The 18,009-nt window shown below is 41.9% G+C and overlaps 1 protein-coding gene, 1 long non-coding RNA gene and 1 other non-coding gene across 6 annotated transcripts in view; all 3 read left to right on the top strand.

Annotated features, from left to right (window-relative positions):
• The window catches only part of DOCK8 (dedicator of cytokinesis 8), a 223,889-nt gene that overhangs the window by 193,069 nt on the left and 12,811 nt on the right, over nt 1–18,009 (top strand). For all 4 annotated transcript variants that reach the window (XM_010967902.3, XM_074361655.1, XM_045504974.2 and 1 more), the window contains 11 exons: nt 1,018–1,114; nt 2,499–2,633; nt 3,591–3,743; nt 5,117–5,275; nt 5,892–5,992; nt 6,089–6,281; nt 10,343–10,486; nt 11,698–11,829; nt 12,292–12,426; nt 13,873–13,962; nt 17,120–17,356. In XM_010967902.3, the coding sequence (XP_010966204.2) occupies nt 1,018–1,114; nt 2,499–2,633; nt 3,591–3,743; nt 5,117–5,275; nt 5,892–5,992; nt 6,089–6,281; nt 10,343–10,486; nt 11,698–11,829; nt 12,292–12,426; nt 13,873–13,962; nt 17,120–17,356 (1,576 nt within the window). The remainder of the gene's footprint in view (nt 1–1,017; nt 1,115–2,498; nt 2,634–3,590; nt 3,744–5,116; nt 5,276–5,891; nt 5,993–6,088; nt 6,282–10,342; nt 10,487–11,697; nt 11,830–12,291; nt 12,427–13,872; nt 13,963–17,119; nt 17,357–18,009) is intronic.
• LOC123612125 (U6 spliceosomal RNA) lies at nt 3,914–4,017 on the top strand. The gene has a single exon (XR_006719317.1). It is a non-coding gene; the product is annotated as a U6 spliceosomal RNA (small nuclear RNA).
• On the top strand, nt 13,971–16,218 carry LOC141577455 (uncharacterized). Its single transcript, XR_012506367.1, has 2 exons — nt 13,971–15,551; nt 16,016–16,218. It is a non-coding gene; the product is annotated as an uncharacterized LOC141577455 (long non-coding RNA).

Below are 18,009 nucleotides of genomic sequence, written 5' to 3'. Positions count from 1 at the left end.
AAGAAAAGACACTTGTTTGTAGAGTATAGTCTTAAATCTCTAACTACACATAGTAAATACATTTTTAAAAGACTAGAAGGAAATTTACCACAACATAGACCATGGTTTTCTTTGGGTGTTGAGAATATTTGTAAATGAAGTTTTCCTCTTTCTACTTCGCTGTATTTTTTTTTCATTCTTTTAATCGAAAACTGTCAAACATATCGAAAGTAGAGAAAGTAGGATAATGGATCCCTAGGTACTCATCACCCAGCTTCAACAGTGATTCCAGCTTCACTTGGATTTCATGAGAACAGATGAACTGATGAATAAAACACTCTGATTCCTTACAAGAGGACCTGAGAGAGAAGCAGCACTCGGCAATTTCCTATTCCCTAATGGATGGTAGCCAGTGACGTCCAGCAGGATGTTAGATGGCCTGCCCCACAGGAATGCAGACTTGCTTCTCATTGGAAAAGGCAAAAGGCCTGTACTTGACTTTGCAACCCCAAGGTGGTCTTCAGAAAGTCAAGACACTGACTCTTCCCTGACCAGGTTCTGAAGCATCACCCTTTCCTAATCTAGCAGCATCGCCAGTAGCCAAATTCACATCACACCCAGTCTCACTCCCTCCAGCTTATTGCAGAAGCTTCCTTGTCTCAGATCTGGAGCTGGTTCTCAGGCATGAAATGCAAGAATGGCCCTGAAGCTCTAAACAACCATCTGATTGACTACCCTAGTTGCTAGTAGCAACCAATAATTGTTTTCCTACCCATTTTGTTATTTTTATAATTGTCATCATTATTCATAATAGTGGGGATGAGGCTGGCCTGGAGACTTTACCTAGAAAATCCTTGTAACCAGGCACCAATCACAGAAAGCACCCTATATTTCTTAGTTACCTGTAACCAGCTGCTTTGTTTTCTCTTCATGATTGAGTATTCAGAAGATTTCTTTACACTGGGAACACAGATTACTGTCATTGCAAAATGCCCAGATTTGATATGCACTTTAATTTGACCTTTTTTTGTTTCTTAGAACAAAGGCAGAGTTAGATCAAGAAGCCTTAATCAGTGGCAATCTGGCTACAGAAGCAAATTTAATCATCCTGGATATGCAGGAAAACATTATCCAGGTGAGGACCACAAACATCTGATCTATTCAACATGAATATGTTTCCTGGAATTTAATAAGGAATTCTTTACAGAAAATTGTGGAAGAAATCAGTGTGATCTAAAATGCTTTTTCTTAGAAAATGAAGTTGGGAAGTTCACTGTTTACAGTAGTGTCCACCTTACAAATTCCAGAGATACTTTACATTCTTCTGGCTTCATTGATTTGCTGCTCACTTAGGAGTTTGACAAACTGACCCTCGTAGTTAAATCCACCTGAGTGCCTGCCAAGTTTATAATGTGGTTGGCGAGCTTATAGTTCACTATCTAGAATAGGGGTGGTAGGTAGCCTTTTTTTTTTTTGATGGGTCAACTCCATTTGAATTATGGCTGATGTCTGTATGGGAGCTAAGATTATGACTGGACTAGGTAAAAAGAGTGCTAAATGTGATTAAATGATGTCTGTTTCGGACACAAATTAGTGAAGAAAAGCCATTTGCACCATAAATTTGCCATCCCTGCCATAGAAAAGTGCAGCATCACTGTGAACTTCACAGTAATACAGTTCACCATATGAATTTCATCTTCTAACTTAGCATTTCCAAAAATTCTCAAGACATCTAAGTGATAATGGGTTTTTGGTTGACCTGAAAAATGGGTCCTTACATGTTTCCAATGAGAAATCATTTACTAGAATAGACCCAGTATTGCTTTGTAGGGCTGGAAGAAGAAATATTGTTGAAACATAGCTGAACCGTAGTAATCCATCTTTTAAGTTGTCTTTTAAAAAGTAATTACTGTACAAAAATAACAACAAAAAGCATGTTGTATCTTTGATAAATACTTGGTATCAAATATTTGGCATCACGTTGATTATGTCTTTATGCAATACTGCTTTGAGTGCTGTATTCTTAACACCCATCCTCAACGTGTATTTGCAGTTTTCGGAACAGCTGAAGCTTGCCATTGTCTTTGGTGGTGTTAGTCCTACTGCAGTTGATAAATAAGCTTCTATTTAGAAACACTGCTGCCACCAGCAGCCCCTATTGTACTGGGAGGCTCACAATTGTGTTATGAAGCCCACAAGGAAAGCTGAAGAACATTCCAAAAGCTGTTGTCCAGGATTGGGGGAGGTGTGCCTTATAACTTAGTTCAGTAGCCCAGAACTAGGCATAAATCCCAAATCAGTTGAGAGTTTTGAAATAAAGTCATGTGAAAATAGGTCTTCAGCGCTCACGGTCATGGAAGGTATGTGTAGTGCTTTCCCAGGTCCTTAGGATCTTAGACTGAGAGATGGAACAATTAGCATTACTGTGCTAACTACCAAAAGCATCTACTTGTGTCTTCACATCTCAGTTCACTGGCACAGCACAGGGATTCAGTGATGCTGTTCTTTTGTCCCCCCAGGCAAGCTCAGCTCTGGACTGTAAAGACAGCCTGATGGGAGGCGTGCTCAGGGTACTGGTGAATTCTCTGAGCTGTGATCAGAGCACCACCTATCTGACTCACTGCTTTGCGACACTCCGAGCTCTTATTGCCAAGGTAAATATGGAACGCTTATTTTCTTACTCTTAATTAAGAGTTAAGATTCTCATCTGTCTAGCTTCACATTTCTCATTTCAGGTGCACCAAAACCCACAGACCACTGTATTAAGTGCCACTGCGGTAAATGTGTTAAGTCTCACTAGGAAGGAGGCAGGTACACTCATTCTGTGGGACTCACCATGCAGAGGGAAAACAGTGCCTCTCACACTAGAAATGTGGGCCAAATTGTAGAAATTTGAAATTTAGCTGCTTGCTAGAGACATTAGAGTGTAAATCAATTAAGCAACTTTGTTTTTCACCTATTTTTTAACCTTATCTGAGTAAGATTAAAGTCCTATACGTAACTCCCATTACTAAGTCTTACAAAATGTCACGTCATAAAATGTCAGAAGGTTTAGAAATAAATTTCTCGTAGCCTGAAGAATATAGGTTTTCCTTAGTTAAATTGGTCTATCACGGATTCCTGTCTCCCCCTTTATTGAAAAGCTTGACTGATGCCTCCTACCTGAGATCTTTTATATTGAGAAAACAGAAACACTGCTGGCACCAGCAGCCCCTATTGTACTGGGAGGCACACAACTGTGTTTTGAAGCCCACAAGGAAAGCTCTCCCCTGTCAGGATCATTTTCTCTTTTTCAATCACCAGTGATTTCCAGGGAACCCAATAAACTCAGGACGAGTTATGACTTCACCAGGGAATGCAGCATGGCTAACCAGGCAGCTAATTATGCAGCCCTGATCTTAGCTGAGCAGTTCATAATGAGATCTTAAGTTGACGCCATCATTTCACTTCATCTTCTGACTCAAGTAGCTCATTATCTTTATGGAGCAGTGTCTTAACTCTTCTGGGCTTTTTGCTTGTCCAAGCAGACATTTACATATTTCAACAGGCATCTAGTCCAGAAAGTGGATGAAAGTGCCAAGTGATGTCTAATGGCCCCTTGTCTCTCCTAGTTTGGCGACTTGCTGTTTGAGGAGGAAGTGGAGCAGTGCGCGGACCTGTGTCAGCGAGTGCTGCATCACTGCAGCAGCAGCATGGACGTCACCCGCAGCCAGGCCTGCGCCACACTGTACCTCCTCATGAGGTTCAGCTTTGGAGCCACCAGTGTAAGCGCTCAGGGCAACCCAGAATCCATAGAGGGAGTCAGTGCAAAGCAGTGGTTTCAGAAAAGTTGGTACTATTACAATTGACTTCTTTCCTGTGTGGAGGAAACAATTGAGCATGTAGGTGGATAGCAGCTTTTGTTTGTTTGAATTTGCATCTAAAAGTGAATACTGGGCTCGCTTTGGCGGCACATACACTAAAATTGGAATGATACAGAGATTAGCATAGCCCCTGTGCACGGATGACACACAGATTCATGAAGCTTTCCACATTTTTTGATATCAAAACCAGTAATTGTGAGGGGAGGAGAGTACAGATGCAGGATACTTAAAATGCGTTTGAAGATAAGAGATCAGCAACTAGAAGCAATCACGTATATATACAGAATGTTATACCAAAACCTTATGGTAACTGAAAACAGAAAATCTATAATAGATACACACACACACACAAAAAAAAGGAATCCAAACATAGAAGCGAATATTAAGACTAATGAATGCAGTGGTTTCCGTCAGTGTGTTTCAATAAGAAATGCATGAATATATGTAGATTAAAAGTTGTCATCTGTTGGGGGGAAAAATGCAACAGAATTAGGAATTCAGAAGAGTTTGTCCCGTTTCTAAATGCTGATTGACTGGTACCAGAATGAACTGTGGAAGAGAATTTGAAATGATCGCTATCATCTACATCTGCGTTTCCATTGAAGCTTAACAGCCTTTGGAATTCAGCTCTATTACAGAACAGTCAGCCTTTGCCCTAGCTGTCTAGATTTTGGTGTGTTCTTTTGGAATTTACATTTGCGGTCACGTCAATGAGCATGCTAAAGTGATATTAAAAGATAACGTTGCCCGTGGAAGAAAGGCAGGGTCTTCAGAATGTATGAGGTGTAAGTATTTAAATGCCTTTAGGACATTCCTCAGAGGCCCTGGGAATAGCCATGTTTTGCCCTGGGCCTGGAAGGAAAGGAGAAACAGAAAGTTGCTGTCTACCCAGAGTCCAGAAATCCCAGAAATCTTGCCCATGAAGATCCTGCTCCTCTTTGCAGTTGAAATATACTCCCAAGAAGAGGAATCATGGCACAAACGGAGACATCCCGTAACCTAGCTCTGTAGGAACCTTCCTTGCCAGATGGATGTGGCCCAGTCGTCAACGAAAATTTAAAAGGCTCTGACAGATTTATATCAGAGCAAGTTCCATTTAAACAACAATATGAATCTTGAATAAAGTATAGCTCACATTTCATTGGAAAAAACGGAAATTATTGAGACTGGGTAAAAGAAACATTGGGGAGTTACTGGTATCTGGCTCTCACGCCCTCAATTATCTACTAGCTGAGTGCCTCTTATTTGTTCTATCTTTATTTTTCCTGACGCAGAACTTTGCAAGAGTAAAGATGCAAGTAACCATGTCTCTGGCATCTTTGGTGGGAAAAGCACCAGACTTTAATGAGGAATACCTGAGAAGATCTTTAAGGACAATTTTGGCCTATGCAGAAGAGGACACAGCCATGCAGACCACTCCCTTCCCCATGCAGGTAGGCTGAAGAGCATGCCTGGTCTCATGCCTGGGATCGGCCAGTTAGAAACTTGCATATAACATATATATATGTGTATCTGTGTGTGTGTGTATATGTGTGTAATATTATATAACTATACATAATATATAATATAAACATAGTTTTATGTTATATAACATTGTATAGAAAATATATACATTATTATGTCATGTGCTATATGGATAATTATATAACATATTATCATATGTATTATATGGAATCTAAGCTCAGGGCCTAAGCTGCCTCCTATCTTTTTGTATAAAAAGCCCTGATGTTCTAGAGCACAGTTTAGGGGCTTCAGGTTGCAAATAACTGAAACTAGTTGAAAGTAATTTAAACAAAAAAGTGTTGGAGAGGAAGATAGTATAAGGATTCAGGACTAATACATGGATCCCAAGGGCCAACTAATATCTGGGCCTCAGAAGTGCCTGGACCTACAAAGATGAAGGTCACAGAGGGTCCGGTCTAGACTCCCCTGTGATCTCTCCTCTCTTAGCAAAGCCTGTCCATGGCTGCCTCTTGGACTTTCAGTGCAATCCTAACTTGTTATCAGGGACTACAAAACAGATTGTTTGGGGCACACACTGTTTTGCAGGTGGAGGAACTTCTCTGCAATCTGAATAGCATCTTATATGACACGGTGAAAATGAGGGAATTTCAGGAAGATCCTGAGATGCTTATGGACCTCATGTACAGGTAAAATTCTCTGATAAAATCAAAAAGTGACCATACACAATAGAAAAACAGTGTCGCTAACCTGTTGTCCTTGAAACTTTCTCAATCTGTCTTCAGAATTGCCAAGAGTTACCAGACATCCCCTGATCTGCGACTGACCTGGCTCCAGAACATGGCGGAGAAACACACCAAGAGGAAGTGCTACACAGAGGCCGCCATGTGCCTGGTGCACGCGGCCGCCCTGGTGGCTGAGTATCTGAGCATGCTGGAGGACCACAGCTACCTGCCTGTGGGCAGTGTCAGCTTTCAGGTGGGGGGCAAGTTCAGCTTTTCCTTTTGAAGAATGGTTCTCAACTGGGGACATTTGACAATCTCTAGAGATGTTTTTAGTTGTTACAACTGAGGGTGGGAGGGTGGGAGCTACTGGCTCTTAATGGGTATAATCCAGGGATGCTTCTAAGCATCCTACAATGCGTGGCACAGCTCCTGCCACAAGAAATTGTCTGGCCCCAAACATCTATAATGCCAAGGATGAAAAAAACTGCTGTAGTGTACTATATTTGCCTCTTTTAATTGCTTTACCATCTTTTTTTTTAAAATTATTGCTTATAATAAATGTAGGGTCTATAGGCACTTTAGACATTTCCAAACACCTTCACATCCATGCTTTCATCTGGCGTTCCCCATCAACTAGTGAAGCAGGCAGATAGAGAAGGTATTATTACTCCCACCTCACAGATAAACTGACGCCAATTTTTGTAAGGTCATTTAAACTCTTTCTGGAAGGCCTGTAGTTGGCACAGTACACTGACAACTGCGAAAGTATTTTTTCCAAATATTGGAGAAATTATTTCCCCTCGGGGCCCATTCCTTTAATCATACTCTTCCACTCTACAGTATTCTCCTCTCTAATCCAAAATCAAGAAAGAGCCAGATTGACCAGGGAAGGGAAAGAAAGGCTGAATCAATACTTGTTTAGGATAAACTGAAAATAACCCATAATTAGCACAGGAAAATTGTCTGCCAGGCCTGAAAATTAGCGCAGACTGAGATGCACCGTGACCACTTGAACTGTTTTGCTCAACAGCTGACTACAGTGTTTAGAGGAAACAAAAATTTTATGAGTACCTTTAGAAGCATAATCCATAGAAATGACCCTCCCTGAAACCTGTATGAATATGGTATAGTAATAGAGCCCTTTTCAGGCCAGACTTGCAAAGTCATTTACAAGTGTCTGGATTATTCTTGTTTGAATTTACATGACTCATTTTTATAAAAGGCTTTGTTTTCATTATTGTTCTTCAACACACTTTTGTGATGCTGTGTGAACCAGAAAGGGAGGACAATTCAAAGTAGCTTTCCCAGGCTTGGAGAATAAGGTGTGAAAACTGTTGCTGGTAGAGCCTCTGGTTTCGTGGATACTATTAACCAGCCAAGCTGGGTATTGCTTCATATTATTAACTTCTACTTTCTTATGGTCTTCACTAACAATTATATTTTATCATTTCATTCTCAGCAAAAAAATTTATTCTCAGTTCAGAAATGTTTGTTATAAAAGCCAAAAATTAAGTTATTATCCAAAAAGCATAAAAATATCGCATCTGATTTTGAATCACATAGAAGTGAAGAAAGTTAAAGAAATCATTTTAGATATATTTGCTTCTTTTGTCAAATTTATTTTGGCCTTGGATATTAGCAAGGATGAATATTATAAGTAATACTCTTTCAAGTCCCAGAAATCTTCAAGTTTACCACTTAATGTGGAATTATATCATCCTCTTATCTTGTATAACTGAACTATTTCTTGTAATTCTTTTATGCTTTTTCCCATTTCCTGTATTTTATTTGATATTTGTCACTAAGTGTTAGTGGCATGTCATTATTGTTTCATATTTAGCAATTTTTATTTCACCTAGAATTCTATTGATTTGCTTGTAAGTCATGCCAAGTCAAGGTGAGTAGAATAGTTATTCTAGAAACAACAGAAAAATTCCAGATTGTCCCTACACAGAAGCATATAGCTCTGTTTTTTCATAGATCTTTCTTCATTCATTCATTCTTTTAGGTGATGTTTATTGAGCACTGTCTTCATGAATGTTACAGTCCAGTCAGGTAGAGCAACATTATGTAACTAATTCTCCCATTCCTTGTTCAGTTACAATTGGGATAAATGCTGTAATAAATGCTGTAATAAAGAGGTACCAGATGCTGTGAGTGTTTATCATGTGACCCAGCCTTCTCAGCTACAAAAGAGAAGCCAAATTATGTTGATGACTACGAGCCAATTCTCTTTCTTTCTAATAAGATATACCAAATATTTTTGGAAAGGTACACATGCAAGTGACAGAATACCTAACCCAGACTGACCTAAGGTAAAAATGGAGTTTATCAGCTTGCATGAGCACCATGAGTCTGAAGTAGCACCTGCCAAACTGAACCAAGGGGCCCAAACAATGTCATCAGTCCTCGGTGTCATCACCACTTCCTGTCCCTGCTTTCTGTTATGTTGGCTTCGTTCTTCACAGGCTTCCCGTACTCCCTGAGAAGTATTTATGTTTACTACATCTTCCGAGGTGAATAGGGAGATGCCTCATTTCTAGCAGTTGCAGAAACAGTCTCAGTGCTTCTTACTGGTTCCGACAGGGTCATGTGCTCATCCCTGAACCAATCACAATGGCCAGAGAAATGGAATGCTGTGATTAGTTAGGCCAGAGCTGAGGTCCATACCTGGAGTTATGGATGGTTTCCCAGGAGGCTTTACTTTCTAGAAGGATGAAGGAATTCTGGGCAGCATTAACAACAGATGTCCAGTGTTGATTTCTTAAATGCTATGTGCTTTAGTTTTCAACCTTGTTCTGCTCCAGTAAAATTGAACTTTTGGAAAAGAATCATAAACTGGAGATAAATAAATCTGTGCAAGGAAAATAAGTCCGAGGCCATTGAATTCCAAGGAAGTGAGATCGCTGAAGTTCTGTGCCCCAGGGTGCAGTATTTATTCCACAAATGTAGATATGGATACATTCTCAGATACTGCTGTTACTTTTACCTCCCTAATTCTGAAGCCAGGAAAGTCTGCCCAGAATCTTTTCCCTCTGACTACAGCTAATAAGGCTGCATAACTTCAAATAAGTTCCTCTACATGTAGAAAATTACGTACAGTTCTAATAGTATTTGTTTCTTAGGTTATTAGATTCTTTCAACTGAATCTCTTGGACCATCTGTTATCTCTAGTTCAGAAACATCATAACAGAAAGACCAGGTTTGGAAGAAAGACTGGCCACAGAAGGTTCTGAGAGCCTCCTATATTCTTAAAACTGCATTACAATATTGGATGTGAAGATAACGGACTGTAACAAGCTTCTCTTCCTTGACTGCTGAGGATGATTCACTTGATCCTGCTAGCCAGGCCAAGAGGCAGACAGATTTTATTTCATTAGCCAACTCTGGTCAGTTGGTAGTGGCTGACTGGAGTACTATGCTGAGAATTTTGCGACCATATCCAAGCTTCAGGGAAGAGTGCTATGATGATTTGTTACATCTGCCATGACTGCAGGCATAGGAAGCAATGGCATATGTACTACCTGTTTGCAATTCCTAAGCTGGAAAAGTTTCCAGCTTCTTTTGTGTTCCATATGCATTTCTTCTATAGCTGTGAGACAGGTCGAAGAATACAATTCTTGGCCTGTCGTGAGTGTTAGAGTCACTGCCAGAGCAGAGCTGGGGGAGGCAAGTAAGGCACATAAAGTGCAGAATTTAAGGAAGCACTCTCTCTTGCGGTCAAGCAAGTTCAGGGTCATGACGTACAGGACCCCGAGAGTGAGTATTCCCTAAATTTTGTGCCCTGGGTTTTTCACTTTGTTCACCCTACCCCTGGCTCTGATCACTACTTTCTCTACTAGAAACTTTAGAAGACTTTAAACTCTGTGGTTTATGTAAAGGAAAAACATGTAGAAAGGAACCAAACATCTGTGGGAGGGTGGGTGGGGGATTCACTGCTACATCGCTAGAAAAACTTCCATTGTTTGTTGGCCTTTGCCTTTTAAACATTGTGACCCCTGGTGGATGTCCCATACCATCTTTTCACTAAAGCAGCTCAACTGTTGTTACATTGAAGTAAGTTTCCTTAATGTACCTCCCAATGGCTAAAAGAAAAGAAAATTGTGAGTTTTTAAGACCAGTTGTTCTGTGCATCCTTTCAAAATGAGTAACAGCCAGAGCCTCTTCTGGATGAAATTACAGACCTTGTGTGGTCACAGGCTGGTGAGGCTCTTGGAGTGTGGGGCTTCCTTATCCCTACGTGATGGGTTCCTATGATGCCTTTTGTTAGTCAGGTTCCCCTAGTCTCCAGGCTCATACTGCTATCTCTTCCAGAGTATTTCTTCCAATGTGCTGGAGGAGTCTGCGGTCTCCGACGACACCCTGTCACCTGATGAGGACGGTGTGTGCTCTGGCCGGTACTTCACTGAGAGTGGCCTGGTGGGCCTCCTGGAGCAGGCGGCTGAGCTCTTCAGCACGGTCAGTGCACACGGCCCTCCCTCCCGGGCCTCCGGGGGTGGCCCAAACTCCGGTGCTGGTGCCATCAGTGCTGGTCTTCTTGCCCAGCCAGCTCCACTCCATGATGTCGCCACGTGCAAGGGTGTGCAGGGCAGGGGCAGGGCTGGGGGACTTTGAGGTATGTAAATTGCCTCAGCTCTCAGGGAGGCCAGAAAGCCTTTCATCCCTGCAATATTCTGGTTTTCACTGCGTGCTCTTGGGCTGGGCAGCAGTTTCACAGTATTATTTCTATTTAATGAAGGTGGAAACAAAGCCACAGAGAAGTGAAATGGCTCGCCCAGGTTTACACAGTAACATGAGGCATGTTCTCACTCCCTCATTTTCCCTCTCAGAGAGAGAACTTTTTAGGTGGAGCCTCTGGGAAGAGAGCAGAAGAATAAACAGACAGTCTTCCTTCCTTACAGAACCTCAGGGTTCTCACAGACCAGGACCGGCTCAGAGAAATATGGGAGCGGAAACCACTGAGACTCCCCTCATTAACCTAATCTGAGTCTAAACACTCCTAATAAAAGAAAAAATATATGTAGATTAAGTCACTGGGAGAGATGCAAGGCAGGGAAGAAAGTCTCTTGTCCATTTTCATTTTAATAATCTCCCTCCCCCTCCACCAAATTTTAAGCCAAGTGAATATTTAATAATTTACTCCATTTAGCTGATCCAATTTTGTTTTCGTCCTGATATTTTTCTTTCCTCTCTACTTTTCATTTCTAAGTTTCCACACTATAATCTGTGTATTTTAATTATTATTTTAACTATTTTTTAATTTTCCTGCTTTCCCTTTCAAAATTTTTCCTGAATTTCAATAAAACCAGTTAGTTAGAATCCTACTCCTTTCAAGCATGAACATCTAGCTACAGGGGGACCCCTGGTGACATTTTAATATGCTAAAGCTGCCTTCCTGAATTATTCTTAGTCCCTGCTGCCAACCTCCTGTCCTATTTTTTCTCCAGGAAACCCCTTTTTCCGACTTAACATTATCAGATAGGACCATTTAGCATGTGTCTAGCAGTTTGAATGCTACAACCATCCCAAAGATACTCAGACTCTATTCCTGCTCTGTAAAATATTGTGGTGCCAACAATAAACCCACTTTCCAGTGCCTAATGCACTCTGGTTGCTCTTAAGTTTCCAGTGGATTAAATTCTCTTTGATTCTTTTCTCCTCTTTCCAAGGGAGGACTGTACGAGACAGTTAACGAGGTCTACAAGCTGGTCGTCCCCATCCTGGAAGCTCATCGAGACTTCCGGAAGCTGACCTCCACTCACGAGAAGCTGCAGAAGGCCTTTGACAGCATCATCAGCAAGGTAGCTGGGGCTCCTGGCTAACAGGTCCTCTAACCTGGCAGCAGGTGACCCTGTCCCAAAGGTGCTCAGCCCTCCTCCCTCTCCAGGGAGTGATTTCCCTTAAGGACATCATTAGCGTAGCTCTCACCTACCAACGGGAAAAAGGCTAGGAATAGACAAAGGACCATAATCCAAACTACGAAAGAAGGCAGCTTGAATTACTTTACAACCAAGAATATGAGAATCTTTTAAATTCCCTTGAAAGAAGTCCTCAGAATCTTTCATGGGATTTCTTTTGCTATTATTTCCAAAGCTTATTCCATAAACATTAAATGTTTTTAAAGGAGTGATTTCTGTTTGAATTAGCCACAGGAATAAAATGCTTTATAACAAATAATAAAGGACTCCAGCCCTTTGCAACCCAATGGAGCCTCCCTCATGAATTACATAACTAAGGGGAAGTTTTCTTATTTTGTTCACCAGGGTCATAAGAGAATGTTTGGGACCTACTTCCGAGTTGGTTTCTATGGATCCAAATTTGGGGATTTGGATGAGCAGGAATTTGTTTACAAAGAGCCTGCGATTACCAAGCTTCCTGAGATCTCTCATAGACTAGAGGTAAGACAAGTGATTCTGTGTGCCTGACACTGTGCACTTTACAAAAACAAGTTCGAGTGGGTCATTACCAAAAAACCAAGGGTCATGGATTCCTCTTGATCTGTATGTAAAGTTTCCCACATTGCATGTATAATATGAAGGCATCAGGTGAGATCGTGAGGTAAAGCAAGACAGGGATAGTTTTCCTCTAAGATTCTATATATACTTTTCAACGTCTGTAAATTTATATGCTGAAGATTTACTTTCCAGAGCATGCAAATTCAGTTAATTTCTTGTGCTCTCTTATAAACCCTTGCAAATTTTTGTAGCAGTTTTTCAGCTTGAAGTTTATCATCTTGATTTTGAAGTAATCTGGCCAGATTATCAAATTGTCCCTAGAAAATGCTGGGTTCATCCTTTTGGTGTCACCAGACAACACTTCCCGCTTCTGACGTGGAGATCGTGACAGTGGGCGACAGTAGGCCACCGTGGCCGGGGGTGCGGTGAGCTCTTCCTGCTGATCCAAGGAGCACTCCTCTTTGGATAATTAGAGTCAGTGTCCCATCCTATGGGCTGGCAGCCCCAGTCCAACCTGCTGTTTACTTTTGATCCATAATGTATCAGAAGAGAGCAGCCTGTTCTTGAAGGAAAGGCTGGAGAAAAGGGGAAACAGCGTAGAGAAAAGTGAGAAGAAAAGAAGCAGACAGTGAAGGGACTAAGTCAAGCACTAAGAACTCAGGAGGAAAGTTACAGGTGCCCCCAAAACAAAACCATCTCAGGCTGAAAGACCAAGGTCCCCTGAACCGCTGACAATAATTTACCACTCCTTATGCTTTCTTACTATTGCTTTGAATTTAGGCCCTTCTGTAGCTGTCAAACTTGAAACACTTTTGTTGCCAGTTTGCTCTTTATACAGTCCACTCATGCCAAATGAAACAGGAGACTTTAATCCTTACTTGACTCAAAGAAGCCATGGCTCAGAGTGGTTGGGTGACTTGCTCAAGGTTATTCAGCTCCTGAGAGGAGCTAACCATTCACCCCAAGCCACTTGGTTCCCTAATGTTTCCCTAATTCAGGACTAGAAGCATATATTTTGTCTTCCTGTGCTCTGTGGTTTGCCCCATTACAGGACGTCTGATGACCTCCAAGTGCCTAGTGTACAAAACGCAAGAACTAAACAGTGCCTTACTCCTGGAGCTTCTTCAGAAAATGTGATGATGTTAGTTGAATTAGAGTCAAGCATGCAATTTATAGGGAAGCGTGTTTCAGTTTGCAGTGCTAGACTTTCTTATATTTTTGTTTTTGTCTCAGGAAATGCTGAACTTGCCTCATTAGCTCAGAGGGATTTTCAGTAATCGATGAGCAAATGCTCCCTTATACTTGTTCCAAACTTACTCCACTTTTGAGAGACAAAGAGTTGCATTATTTTAAAGTAATCTTTATAATCTGTTGGTTCCTCCTGCCTAGGGATTTTATGGTCAATGTTTTGGTGCAGAATTTGTGGAAGTGATAAAAGACTCTGCTCCTGTGGATAAAACCAAGTTGGACCCTAACAAGGTATGGAAAAATTGCAAAAAATAACTTTCCAGGTCTGATCCCCTTTGTTCTACCCCCAAAACATAACATGACCTCCTCTGTCTGGACTCTCCAAGTCATTTCAACACAGCCACATTTTTTCTGTCTAGAGTTAACTACTATTTGGTCCTAAAGAAACCATACTCAAAGGCAGGAGGTACCATTTATTAAAGGCCAACTGTGGGCCTGACACCACATCATCATTTCATCCTCCTTTAGCCCTTTGAAGTAAATGTTGTTATTCCTACTTTACAGATGAGAAAAGTGAGGCCCAGAAAGGTTAAGCAACTTTCTAGGATCATGCAAGTGTCAAAGCCAGTATTCAAACTCTGGGTCGTTATCCTCAAACCCATACTTTCAGTCACTTCTCTTTTCTGCCCTTTTGTTAAAACTTTGAACCCTCAATTTAAAACTTGTCAAAAGATACAAATTTGTCACTGACAGCATTTGGTGGAGACATTCCTTCCAGCCAAGTGCAAGGTCACTGGGCTGTTGAAAGCAAAGGCTGTTGATGAAAAAGACTTGGACTTGAGTTTCCTCCTTTTTTGCATGAGGGTGTCTTCTGTCTCACCCCGAGCTGGGGGTACTGCAGTACAGTTCTGCTGCTCACCACCCAGTTAGTGTCAGACTCTGCAAGTTACAGTCCTGCACGAGATTTCCCTCACTTCAAATGCCATCTTCAAGTGGGGCCGCAGCTCACCTGCACTTCTGACCAGACAGCTACAAATTTGGGGGTTCCCATGGCACCTCTCAGTAGATAACTACCTAGAATGACTCACAGAACTCAGAAAAAGGCTATATTGATGATTACAGTTTTATGATAAAGGGTACACATAGGGCAAGGTCTGGGAGGAATCCCCGAGCTTTAGTGCCCTCTCCTTGTGGCATCCAGGCATGTCACCCTCCTGGCATGTCAATATGTTGTTCACCAACCAGGAAGCTCCACTGAGCCTTGGTGTGCAGGGTTTGTACTGAGGTCTTATTACATAGGCATGATTAATTATATCATCAACTACATTATTAAACTCTATCTCCAGCCTCCTCCTACCCCAGAAATCAGGTTGGCCCAGAGTCCCAACTTTCTAACCACAAAGTTGTTCTTTTTGGTGACCAGCCCCAATCCTGAAGCTATCTAGGGACCTACCATGAGTTATCTCATTAGAGTAACAAAGACACTTCTATCACTCAGAAAATCCCAAGGGCTTTTGAAGCTCTGTGCCAGGAAACAAGGACAAAAACCAGATACATTCTTTATTATAGCACAGGGTGATGCCTGCCTGCTCAGCCCAGCTCACAGACAGATACGTACATGGGAGGGCTCTCTAAGCTGCTGGGGATAATTCAAGTTCAAGGTATTATTAAGGGCTGGGGGACTGAGGAGCAGTTGCCATCTGGCAGCCTGTGAAATGAAGAGTCCAAACTCCTCTCTCAGTTCTGTCCTCCAGGATATTACGAAGATGATGCAAGTAGGGAGGAATTGGCCAAATGGAAAAGTTTGTTTTTCTACATATTTCAAAGGACTTGCTCATTTCAGACGCATTCCCTAATCTAGGCTTGAAGCAATAACTGTGGTAAGTAGCTGAGCTAAGCTTCAGACAGGAATATTTGAGGTCTTTGAAAGACAGGATTCGCTGTGTGCCCATGGTGATCTGTGCACAACACATGCCACGTAGAGTCACCGGTGACATCCCTGACACAGGGTGCTCTTTTCTCCTCTGTTACATGCCCACGGTATGTTGTGAGAGCTTTAAATGAGAATCTGCACCCAGAATTACAAGCAGATTTCACCACACTGAATACTGATTTGTGGTCTGAGGTCAGTGACCTCACGCATCCATTTCACTGGGTGGGTGTTGCAGAGTCTAAGCTCATTGTCATTCTTTTTTTTTTTTTTTTTTTTTGATGCCTTCTTTCTGAATAAGTGCTCTTCTTCACAGTGTGTGTGTGCGCACGTGTGTGTGCATGTGTGTATGTGTGTGCATTTTTAAATGAAGCACATGAAGTAAAATTCACTTTTTTGGTGTTTATTTCTTAGAGTTTTGACAAATGCATATAACCACCACCAAAATCAAGATATAGAGAAGTTCCATCACCCCAAAGTATTTCCCCATACCTCTTTGAAGTTATTCCCTCCATTTTTAGCCCCTGACAGTCCCTAGTCTGTATTGTCTTTGTAGTTTTGCTTTTTCCAGAATGTCATATAAATGGACTTACACAGTAAATAAATGGAATCATATAGCCTTTTGAGTCCAGCTTCTTTCTCTTAGCACCGTGCAGCTGGGATTCATCCATGTTGTAATGGTTCATTCCTTTTACTGCTGAGTAGAATTCTGTTGTGTGGCTGTACCACCATCTGTTTATCCATTCCCCACTTGAGGGGCATTTGGGTTGTTTCTAGTTTTTGTCTATTATGAATAATGCCACTACAGACGTGTGCACAGGTGTTAGTGTGAACACAAATTCTCTTTTCTTTTGGGCACACACATCGTAGTTGGTTTGCTGGGACGGGTGGTCAGTATAATTTAACTGTATAAGAAACTGCCAACCAATTTCATAAGGAAGCTGAACCATTGTGCATCCTACAATCACTGTATGAAAGCTCCAGCTGAGGGAAGAGTCTAGCTCAGTGGTAAAGTGCATGCTTAGCATGCACGGAGTCCTGGATTCACTCCTCATACCTCCATTTTTAAAATCAAATTTAAAAAAAGAAAAGCTCCAGCTACTCCCTATCCTTGTCAGCCCTTGGTATTGTCAGCTTTCTTTAGTTTGGTGGTTCTGTAAGCATGTAGTGGTCAGGGTTGTTCTGAAAAGGAAAGCCTTGCCTCTTCTGATAGCAGTTTGCAGATTCTCCTACCAAGTTTCAGTTGGATCATCAGCTCTGCCAGGAGGGGTGACTCGTGGACCTGACTTCACATGGGCACACTCCCCTCTCCTCCTCCCAGTCCTTTCTCTCATCTCCCTGGGGGTGGAGAAGAAGGATGGCCGATGGTTGAAGTCTCACTAGAAACTCTCAGCTTCTGTGGCTTTTGTGAGCTCAGAGGGGTGGTGCTGGGGTTGTGTTCCAGCCTGCCCCTCCCCATTCTATGCATTCTGGGTGACTGTCTGCAGACCTGCTCTTCCCCTACCTTCTCCTCCTCAGGCCTACATACAGATCACTTTTGTGGAGCCCTACTTTGATGAGTATGAGATGAAAGACAGGCTAACCTACTTTGAGAAGAATTTTAATCTGCGGAGGTTCATGTACACCACCCCCTTCACCCTGGAGGGGAGGCCTCGAGGAGAGCTGCACGAGCAGTACCGGAGGAACACCGTCCTGACCACCATGCACGCCTTCCCCTACATCAAGACCAGGATCAGCGTCATCCAGAAGGAGGAGGTAAAGGCACCCAGGGGGAACATGCTCAGGATGGAGGCCGCTGAATGCATGGGCCTGGGTCACCTCCCAAACCTCCTTCATGGCAGACTGGAGTGAAAATCTGAAAGGGGACACCCTTGAAATATTATTATGGTGGTTATCCTTGCCCTCTCCTGGTGCCAGGGAATTCCATTTGGGTAGCACACAGAATCACTCACAACCAGACATACTATAAACATTTTCTTTTACTTTAAAACACATCCATGTCCACTTATTTGTCATTCATTTTGTGTAGAGCCACAGTCTTCTCTGTAATTTGGGGTTGGCTGATCACAATTCAGCATTGTCTTTCTTGTATAAACCCCACCCCTAAGGCATTGCCCAGGATTTTCAGTTTTGGTTTCTGTTAAGCAGAGTGAGAGCTTAAAGATCCTTGTTAAACAATAGGAGAGCAGAATGCGTCTGAATTTTTATGATTTTTTTTTTGCCACTAGCCTTTTACAGTTGTTTGGGCACACCTAATAAGACAGGAATCTTTATAGCAACTCACTTTCATAATGTCTTGCCCAAGCATTAGCTTGGTTTTCATAGAAACAACTCTCCCTTCCACACCCATAGTTCACCAGTTTATGCATTACTTAATTAGATTAGGTCATTAAAATAACAAGAATAGC

The sequence above is a fragment of the Camelus bactrianus genome, chromosome 4, assembly GCF_048773025.1.
Source record: "Camelus bactrianus isolate YW-2024 breed Bactrian camel chromosome 4, ASM4877302v1, whole genome shotgun sequence".
In the NCBI taxonomy this organism is placed as follows: Eukaryota; Metazoa; Chordata; class Mammalia; order Artiodactyla; family Camelidae; genus Camelus; species Camelus bactrianus.
Note: the sequence above shows the minus strand (reverse complement) of the source record. Positions and strands in the feature narration are given on the sequence as shown.